The sequence below is a fragment of the Spodoptera frugiperda genome, chromosome 25, assembly GCF_023101765.2.
Source record: "Spodoptera frugiperda isolate SF20-4 chromosome 25, AGI-APGP_CSIRO_Sfru_2.0, whole genome shotgun sequence".
NCBI lineage: Eukaryota > Metazoa > Arthropoda > Insecta > Lepidoptera > Noctuidae > Spodoptera > Spodoptera frugiperda.
In genome coordinates, this window is record NC_064236.1 from 5716504 (window position 1) to 5727787 (window position 11284).

The 11284-nt window shown below is 36.4% G+C and overlaps 1 protein-coding gene across 6 annotated transcripts in view; it reads right to left on the bottom strand.

Annotated features, from left to right (window-relative positions):
* Positions 1-10531, bottom strand: part of LOC118262265 (uncharacterized) — a 29303-nt gene extending 18772 nt beyond the window's left edge. For 2 of the 6 annotated variants that reach the window (XM_035573497.2, XM_035573461.2), the window contains exons 1-2: positions 10441-10531; positions 10135-10200 (exon numbers count right to left, since the gene is read on the bottom strand). In XM_035573497.2, the coding sequence (XP_035429390.2) occupies positions 10135-10154 (20 nt within the window). In that variant the 5' untranslated portion in view covers positions 10155-10200; positions 10441-10531. Of the gene's footprint in view, positions 1-10134; positions 10204-10344 lie in introns of all 6 variants that reach the window. The other 4 variants (XM_050704592.1, XM_035573469.2, XM_035573478.2 and 1 more) reach the window with 4 other exon arrangements.
* Positions 10532-11284: the final 753 nt, after the last annotated feature.

Sequence of the window (11284 nt, forward strand, 5' to 3'; positions counted from 1 at the left end):
GTAAAACCAGCTGAATAAAGAATTAGTAATCCATGCCGTATTCAGTACTAAAATGTCACAAAATGAATGTCGTTAGTATTTTAATAGAGCCTTGTTTCAAGGGAACGAACGTGCCGTCACTCCGACAGTCATAAAATCTGTTTCCTTAACAGAAGCTTCGTTTTAGGGAAAAACATCGTGACTAACTACAGACGGAAGCAATGTTTTGTCTTACTTAAATGGTAACTTCATGACTTAAAACTTGATTCATATCAGGCCCTAAAACAGTTATGAAACACGGACAAACAATTATGTTTTCCTCGTGTATTAGTCGTTTCCCTTTCGCTGCGTCCGCAAGTCCGCAACAAAAGTCCAACGTGCTATCGATATTAATACGTTCGTTTTCTAATAGTTGCCAGTCACGAAGAACAAATAAATGTGGCAGAGAGTGTGTGATGATTGAGTGAAAATACAATTTCAATATAATTGCAAATAAATACTGCGTTATATTACAAGAAAGGAAATAAGAGTCATTCATCGATGCAACTAGCCAGTCAGAAGAAGCTGGACCATTTCTTGATCAGTGAAATGTTACAGTTGTCATAGGGCGTTATGTAAGACAAAGCAGCAATGCTCTGACTGAATAGTGCTTGAGGCGAAGCTAGTTTATAATTTTCTCCAAGACATTGTGTCGACCGCATTTTTGGCGCATCGATAGTTGCGTGCAGTTACCTCACACCATCGATTCTATCGTTGTAGCCGCCACTATTGTTGGGCACGTGCCGAGAAAAATGCTCCTACAATTTACCGCTACAAGCCTCACCGCGTTGAAACTATTAAAATTAAGCGTTGCGTCAAATAGTATCGCGAGCTAATGTTGTTGCTGAACCGGTTCCCCAACGAGTTGGTGTACCCGGGAATAAGCAATCACAGCTATCAGTTCTATAAGATTCATACCTAAATTGATTAACTACCTTTAAGTTTTCTGCTAAGAGCAATATTTCACCTTGTGCTCATCACCATTACAGTCACAATAACATTGCATTGACAATCCATTCTCAATTATTTCACAACACCTTTAATGAAATATTGTGATGTCTAAATTTTGCAAATTGATTTCCCATCTTGATTGGAAATCCAAGGAATTTCAAGAATAATTTCATTCCGATTGAATCAATCTAAAGTTAACGGGGACCCCCTGACGAGGGATAGATGACCATTAAGTATTGATCAATACTAATTGAACGAAACTTATCTACGCTGCTACACTTTCCTTAGGTATATAGCGCGAGCCTGTTTGGTGATAAAATGGGGATTTTAAACAAAAATTACATAAAATTCAACGGAACAATAAAACTAAACATCACATGCAATTGAGTACATTTACAAGCAACTTATTACTCGACGAACACACATGCATGCATATTGCCACATCTATTGGCAAGTTTGTGCACATTCCGATTGAAATCAATCTCTCGCCGTAACTAATGAATTGATCACTGAAAGAATTTTATGGATATTAATGCTTGTAAACTTCATGAAGCTTCACATCCCGATGTCAAAATCCCGTTCCAGTTTTTTTTTTTTTTTTTTGAATAATCCTCTAACAACTGTTTGACACGCTGCAACTCCGGTAGCCAAGCCAAGATCTACACTAAATACAACAATGAAAACACCGAAACATTGAAGTCCAACACGTTTCAGGAACATATATGTACCAGTTTTGGAACGCCCCACAAAAAATAACCCAAAAGATATTATTATGAGAAGACAAAAAAATATTAACTTATCTAAGCCACATTGTATGAAGATTCCTTCGAACCCCGTCACAAACGGTTGCTAGGTCGTGACCAGAATCGAACCGGCTACCCTTGACATATCGACGGATAGAAAGTGCAAGTAACAAACTGGACCGGTCAGACTCAAGATTATTGTTCGCGAAACTGATGTAGTCGATATGTTGGACATTATGACAGGAAAGTTGGCTAATACCATTGAGGTCAAGTTGAATTCTGATTGGGAACAGCGTGTACTATTGTTTCTTCATCAGATAAGGTTTTGTTAGTTAGGATTATCGTCTTACTAAACTTGTCTTTAGACGTACCAAGCGATATTAGATTCGTTTTTGTTCTTGTTGTTTAGAAAACTCCAAAAGATTGTTTGTAGTACTTAAATCCAAAATTTGAACCTCCAACATTTAAATTAGATCTAATTCTATTAAAGTTTTTATAAACAAGAACAAGCGTTATTTCTAACCTCGTAAGACACATAATATAGTCCACTACAACTGATCTCGAGACACAAATATCTACTAACATAAGAAACTGTTTATTCCGTCTGTCAATGTCACGTCTCACGACCAGCCGGTCACCATTTACATCATTATGTTCTATTCATTAGTCGCTATACTTATCCAATGACCGCCAAAGGAATTTTAACATCGAATCACGAACTTTGCCTTGAAAAACCCAATTTCAGAAGTATTGGAATTAGTTTAGAATCTTGGTTAATTATTTGGAAGTTTACATTCGTATGTTGTATGATTAACGGCTAAAATTAATGATCTTAACCCAAAATGTTTTGATCGATGTAAATTTGAAGAGATTTTAAAAAGACTTTGGAATGAGTTAATTGATTGAACTAAAATAATAAAATTACAGAAATAAGGTAATGAGTTACTTTTATTTAGAACTACAATGCAAAACATAAAAATAGCGTCTGACTTATTTTTATATAATAAAAATATAACCGCTATATCTATATCAATACGTAAAACTATGAAGTTCAATAACTATCAAATATTTATAGCTATAACATCTAAAGATCACTTCTCACCTCATTTCATCTCGCGCACCGCGTGGACTATTATGTAACCAGAGTATTTGTTTTGCCATAGAGAAAGTCAATAACAAATGACGATACCAAATGCTAATAGCGTGTGTAACTATCATTTTATTTGGCTTTTAAAAAATGTGTGCTATGTACATTCTTTTTTTTTCGAATATAACTCTTATTGCATGGCAATAAAGTGTGTATTATTTATTGTTTTATAGTTCGAACTGTTATTGAAACTGATCCATTACAAGGTATGCGAAGATTTTGTTTTCGTTTGAGCGTGAGGGCGAAAGTTGTCGGATGTAAGATGCGAGCAATGCAACGTCACACTGACAGAACACTTTTGCTGTCGACAAGACATGGATAGTGCATTTCTTGAAGACTAAGTTTACTTCTGTAATATTTACGTTCAAACAGATATTTCTTGAAATAAAATTTCCTCGAGAAGACTTAACCAACATAACGTTGCATAATTTACTATCCAAATATTTAATTTTGTTGAATTTTTATTAATCATTATTTTAACACGTGCGACACCGGCCTAGTGAATTAGTATTTTAGTCAACTAATTTAATTTGCTGATTTCTAACAGGTTTTCAACAACATACAACATTCCTAGACTACTATTGCAAAAAAAATGTGTCAAAAGCTAATTAATAAGTAATTAGAGAGTGCAATTCACACTATTACCTAACTGTACTTAAGTCTTTGACAGACAATAGAGAATCCACCAATAGCCCTATGGCGTTTAACGTGTTAATAAAAAAGATTCATCCCATCTGTACAAAAGGACATCGAGTTAAACAATCACGATTGTCGCCAGTTACGTAAGTGAGGAGTGCGATGGGCTTTAGCGAGATTCACACATAAAAAGCGAAAGTGAAGGTCGACGCTACAAGCCGCGGCCGGCGTGCGGCGCCCGCGCACCGCCACGCCACCACCTCGTCACCATCTTTTGAAACACTCGCATTAATATTAAACAGACATGTTTGCTCAACATTATCTCCATAAAACATCATCTAAATAAACAATACATTAAAAACTATAAAATTTTACTTCTTTATTTTTCTAACTCAAATCCATAAAAAACAAACCACTCAAATATACTAATATCCATTTACAATTGGTTGATTTTCTCAAAAAAGGGCTGATATAAGCGAGACAAATGAATTTTCATCGTTTTCTTTTATATGTCTCTCGTAATATTAATACAGCGTTTAAAATCAATTAGACAGATGTTTTCTAAGTACGCGAAGTAAAAGGGCTTTAAATAAACAATAGTCATGAATAGTAATGCGGTAATTTTTTGCCCTACGACAAGTGGGCGGACGTTACGTTTAGCTTCGTCCGGCGCCGGAGAAACTAGACGCTGCACGGACATCCTCGCGAATACAGATAGACAGACACCCAACTATAATCATATACTATACACATATGTATGTGTGTTGACTACACTAGGTACGTGTGATGAAATAAAGGAGCTCTTTGAAAAGAAAATCTATTGTGGCGCGAAGCTCTCGGGACATAATATCTGTTGTTATGTCTAAGCGAAACTCGAAAATAGCTCAATCAAATGTGATATGTGTCTAGTAAGCTCATTACAGACTAGAGAAAACAAAATTGTAATGGGTGATGAAAAGATATTTGGAAAAATGTTCTTGAAAATTCGGGAAAATTATTATCACTCGGATAAAACTGACATGGAAAATATTTATGTAAAGGAAAGAAGCCGACTGAGATTTAGACTGAAATCAAAATTCTTTTGAAAAACTTTGAAACATTCTTATTTTAAGATTCATTGTATGTTCACCTTACCTTACCTTACAAAACTTAAATAAAACCTAATTAGGTGGATAAATAAATCTTTTTAATGAGGTAAGCTGACTCAATTAACCCTATTAAACCCTAGTAATTAATATCGAAGTATCGCATAACGAGGCAGTATGTGTGTAATAAAATGATTTCTTACACTTTACAAATTTGTGAAACAGTCACTTAATTAGTGTCCGGAAAGTATGCAGTAATTCATGCATACGATTATAAATACTTCTAGAAATATAATAAACTAGCTTCAGTCCGCGACTTTATACGCGTATCCCATCTTTTCCCATCCCCGTGGGATTTATTTCGGGAAAGTATTCTATGTCTATCTCCTGGTTCTAAGCTATCTCCTCCTCACTAATTTTCAGCCAAATTGATTAAGCCGTTCTTGAGTCATAAAGTGTAACTAACTAATACGACTTCCTTTTATTTGTATTTCCTATTACTCGTAGTTAGTTTCCTACAAATATTATAAATGTTAATTGTGGGTATGAATGTTTGTTACACTTTCACCCAAAACTACTGAAGGAATCGGAATGAAATTTGCAATAGAGATAGTAATTATAGTTTGAAATAACACTTAACCTTTTTGTCCTACGGCAACGCTATAGTGATACATAGACTTGATATTATGCTACTATTTACCTGGTATTACAATTACAACTTACAAAGCGACTTTTGCATCTAATTCCCATCAATCTGATAAAGCAGACATGACCAAAATAATGGTGGACCTCAAGAAAGCAGTTGGAATCACATCACTTCTCCAATACGTAATAGATCCTCTTTATTACATGGGACTGATAAACAATAGTCAGTAAAGTCAGTGCATTGTACACGCGTGTGTTCCATTATAATTCAGTGAAACGTGGAAGTGTTAACAGTATATTTAAAACAATAAAACACTATATAGTTGACTGGAAGACAATAGAACGCTTTTACGCTTAGCTGGTCTATGAATAATGTACCTACATATTTATGTACACTATTAATCACACAGAATGATATAAATTGAGGAAACGTTTGTATGCTTAGCAATTAATTTATGAAATATTGATTCGAATCGGAAATGTTATTGTTTTTATTATTTTATTTTTACAACTAATTCCGAATTCACTAATGCGTGAACTTTTAAAGTATTTTTATAATAAAGTAAGCTTAAGGCCGCGTGGTGTTAAATGAGAATACAATATCTACAATTGTTATTGAAAAGTAAAATAACGTACTAACTACATTTTCTAGAATAAATAAACAATAATGTTTGTCTTGAATTGAATGTAACAACAAATGCTACAAGTCTTGAGCTGGCGGAGACAAAAGACAAATTATATTGAGCAATGCGCCGGCCAATGAGAACAAGCGCAAAGACAATAGAACAACATGAGCTATGCCTTCGATTCCAACTCCAGCATTCCTATGATGAAAGGGTATGTCCATTTATACATTACATTCTACCAATATCACATACATATAAGTGTTTTATATAAGAACACTGATTGTACGTCATCAATTAGAATTATAGTTATGAGCGAGGCTTTTACATAACAACGCTGTCACACCTGTCGTATATAAAATACTTATATTACATTCCTCATTGGAGACAAGCTGATTGAACCGGTGTCAAATGTTAATCGTATAATTGGAATTGAGAGTCGAAAGTTTTCTAAGGAGAAGAGCTATGAATTTTATCTTAGCTTGAAGTGTCTAACTCAGGGTATAAAACCTTATAATAACTAACAATTAACCTTACAGTACCTACGAAAGTACGGTACATGAGTAATGTTAATACAAGACTTCTACAGAAACTGTTCCCACGAAATGAAATGACGTATGTGACCGACCTTCAACGTGTCTCCAAATAATAATAGTGACCCATTCTCCGATCGAGTCGCAACTGTACCGGATCGTAATATAGGCATAAAACAAGATTATTTAGTATCGTATATCGCGTGTCTCATAATGACTTAACATCTGAATTAAAAAGTAATCAGAAACAGCTTCACGACCATGAACTATTAACATATAGGATGTGAATGCCAGTAACCTATCAGATTCTCATCTATTTTAGAACGTATCTAATTATAACAACAATAACTAATTAATTTCATAATTAGGTCTAGGTTGACGTGGGTTTCGCCTGGGTGTGGATGAGTCAATCGTAACAAAAGCTTCTTTAAGCTATCGTCACTAAATGCATACTAATTTGAAGGCCAGCGTTATACATAATTAATGAGATATCATGCAATTTCTGTTAACACTCACTATATTGGATATATTTCGAAAAAAATACGTTTAAAGATCAAACTGCAGTGAACTTGTAATGTGTAATGCTAAATAGAAATTTGAATACAGACGTGTTAAAAGTTTAACAAACTCGTTATAGGCAATCAAGTATTCTCAGTTAGGAGGAGCGTGACCACAAACATCTTTATTATGTGGCGGCCGCGGCCCGCGAACCATCGAGCCAATGATTACCTATTGAAATGTAACAGACATAACTCGGAACGCGACGTAAACACCGATCGTCACGTTTTATGGACTTTCTTTTAACACATCGTCGACGTATCGAAAATCTTTTAGTAAGGAGAAATTCCCTTTCTAATTTGTATTCAGTAAGAAGACACTTAAACGATTTTAGCATTGGATACGATATGTTACGTTAGTTTTTTAATAGAGAAAGTAATCTAGGAATGTTTTATATTACCTAATTAGGAAGCTGAGGCAAATAATAAAGCGATTGTCTCACCACACACGTAACATGGGACACGCAGATTAAATGTTCAAATTGCTTTCCTTCAAACAATGACCATTATCTGCTGTACAATTAAACATTCTATTACATAAATCATTAAATGCACGTTAGATATTATTATTGTTGCGTAAAAGAAATGACGATTGTTTTAGACGGATGATAATTTTGTGAAGCTAGGAATGTTTCATGTTTGTAAACTGTGAGAACAATTGTTGCACTCCATTTGTATGTTTCTATGAGAAGAATGATGTTGCTAATTAGTTCCAGCTTCAAAGAATCCGATGCGTTTAATCTATTAAGTATGCTTTATTATTTTGCATTCCCAAGCTGTTTCTCACATATCTATCAATACGTATTTATTTGTTTGTATCTCGTAAATAAAATGTTAAACTACGAATTATATATTTTGTTTCGCTTTCAATATCTACGCAATAAAAGTATTTCGTGATCACTTAAAACGCAATACGAGAACTTTACGACCGACTCGACCTTGCTTTTAGTCGAAGAAATTATGTTAAAAGCATTTATCATAACTCCATTTGTGGTTTGAACAGTTACTTGTTTGTTTTTGTACTATAATTTAGTTGTGCACCTGTTGGCGCCACCTTAAATAATAATTCTTATTACAATCCACAAATACTCCTAGCAATAACTACGATAGACTAAAGAATATCAATAAAATTTCTCCATTCAACAGTCTCCATTTTTAATTTAAAGAAAAACATTACTACCAGCCTCATATCTAATTATAAATAATATTTTCGAGCAGGTACAAAATGAAATGACAAGGGAAAGGGTCAATGATCGACCCTTCGCGGCCCAACATGTAAACTAAAGTACTCACTCAATCCCTTCTGACACATACTTCTGAAAACTTGAAAAAGGGATTGAATTCTTATTTTCTTTTTTATAAGTCCGCAAATACTTTTGTTATTTTTAACCGACCTGTACATACAATTGTTGACGGTGTTTACTTGCCAAACGAAATGTGATGGTCATTTGTACGAAGGAAAATAAAGGTTTCTGAACTATACACGAAGAATTACTGATCTTTAGGGAATAACTGACCAAGTATTCTTGAACATTTGTAGTCTCTGAAATTTTCAGGAGAAGCCTGCATTAGCAGAAGAGCAAACTGAGTTTTCTTTTAGGCTAGCAATGGCAAAAACTAACCGGTCAAGAAACCAGCTATAAAAAAATAAATATATTCCTAGAAACTATCGAAGATTACAATAAAAAAGTAACATTTAACTCAACGTATGTAACCTGAGGTCACGCCGAACCGCAAACTAAATTCGTCGATATCATTCCAATTTAATACAGCCTTGATAAAATTCAAGATAATTTTAATTTGTATACGTACCTACAACCCGAATCGGCAGATCCGGGAAAACCTACCACAAAAAGCTTGAAATGACACGCAACAGTTTTTGAGAACTAATTGAAGATGTTGTAATAATTCTGCTTTAATTGTACAATTAGCAAATTTGTCTAAACACTACAATCAAATAGTGCTGATTTGTGATTTACGATTTGGATCTGTGCACGCGGTGAAAACTGTGAGGAGGTTCGTTAGCAACGCTTTCGTTTATCACACGCTTCTGTGTATTGTGAACAATAAGTCGGCGCTGACCGATGACAGCGGCGACAGGTGGGCAGGACTTAATATGTATAAGTGCCGCATCCGCGACGCCATTTAACATCATGTTGCAACTGGAGAGAGCTTTGACAATGGCTCGTGTAACGTGTTAGATCACACTCGTCACACGCACCGCCACACCCACGACACTTATCTCAAAGTATTACAGAAGTCGTCCCCTCGGCCGGTCACTTAGCGATGTTTACATCACTGGAACTCGTTAATTTGACGATATTTTACTGATGCCTTTTATATCAGCACCCGCTGAAATGACGCCGGGTGTGAGCAGTGAATGTATTAAGGCTCTCACGTTGCGAAATCTCTTCACCGGCAACTTGTTAATTTCTAAACTCAATAAGTCTATCATAGTCAATAGTTTAGTATCGAACATCTCTGGCCGGTGAAAAGCTATATTCGTACATTACTATGTAAATGTTTATAAGCAGTTGGAGAAAATCATGAAATGAGGAAAACGCCACGTAACGGAGCTTACACTCGACATAAAGTTGTAGCCGCAAAACACCGGCTGAAGTTTTTGCAGCAAAAACAACGGAACACAATAGATATTTAGCATTTGTGGTTTATTTGCAACACGCCTTAAGAGACATGAAATAACGGGTTCATTAAGATATTTATAGATTATGAAACACGGCGATATGCAAATAAGAGTAAAGTAACGAGGTTCGAGTGCTGGCGTGGAGCGGGCGCCGCCTGCAGGGAGACAATATGCGCACAAAGTCGTGCATATTTTAAAAGCAATGTTTCGCAGCCTTCATTGAGAAATACGCGCCCTCATTCGTGATGTCAGTTGGCTGCCGTTGAGCAATGAAAACCTGATTTCCACACGAGAAATCAGATCGAATTTTTGTCATATCAATCGATGAGTTAGCACTATCATAGCTTCTTAACGTATTAAAGTCATGTCATCGAAGTCAATGAAAGTGGCCGGCCGAAGGAGACGCCGCGACTGCGTCCACTTATACTTTTATTTACGCTTATCTTACAATAATTATCAGCTTCGATATTAGAAAGTGATCATGTGGAACTAGCTGTACGCAAGACACAAGAGTAATTATGGCATTAACAGTAAGAAGCGTGGAGTACTCACAATGCTATCCTGGCGGTCATGTTGTCTGCGGAGATGTGGCGGACGCCGGCCCGGCTGCTCGGGCTGCTGCTGCAACAGAGACGTCACGTCAACACACGCGCCTTTCCCAAGCGACACAAGTTGCGACAGTGAAGCTCAACGAGGAAGCTGCATCGCACATTTAAATGCAACGCTAATGTCAGAGAGCGCTTAAATGCCAATAGCGGCGACCTTTCGGTTTCGACTCGGGTTGCGCAAGTGAGAATCGCCGGTGATCGTGTGAGAAAGGCGAGTGCGTGTGGGGAAGCAGGTAGGGGTGGAACGCACCGGAGGGGGGGAGCGGGTGACACCGCTGACGACGCGCTGCCGTTCGGCGACTAACTTCGCCGGCGCGCGCGCACCTCTTACTTATAGCCGTGCGCCCACCAGCCGCCGAGCGCGCCCCCTCACCCTCACGCCGCTCCCGTAACCCTCACGGTCACTCCAACCCTCTACTGTATGCACCACTCCTGACCCAATACCTACTTGAATTTTCAGGATAGACTTCAATAGTTTTGGATCAAAGTGGCCAACTCTTCAGAAGGTACTTTGACATTTGATGAACAATAGTTGTATAACAGTATCGTAATATTTAAGCATATTCAAACATGCGTGATGACTAACTGAAGAGTATACAATTTATTATACATAACATTTCATCGAAAATCAAAATTGATGTAGCTTCGCTACGCGCTACGAAAGACATCAACGCGTTAAACACCATGCACACAAATCTTGTAAAATAATAAAGTTTTATTAAAATGGCTGTACTTAATGACTGTATGCTTTTTTAAGGTCCAGCATTGTTTGGAACCTGATGCATTAGATAACCTAAAACCATCAATACAAAAAGGTGTCATTGTCTATTATGCAATTTGTGTAAACACGACGAACGATATCAACAAAGCAATAAAAAGCTGAATAAAAAATGGCTGGCGGGCAGATACACACACGGCATTGTTAAAATTTGCCAAAGTGCAATTGGTATTTGCTAACAGTCCACGATATGTCTTAGCGGTTTTCCTTGTAAACTCACAGTAAAAAATCATTGAACTTCTTAGCTAGTAAATAACTGTTATCACATTTTAGCTTGTCTTAGACAAAGTGCACATCGTATTTCTAGCAATTTACA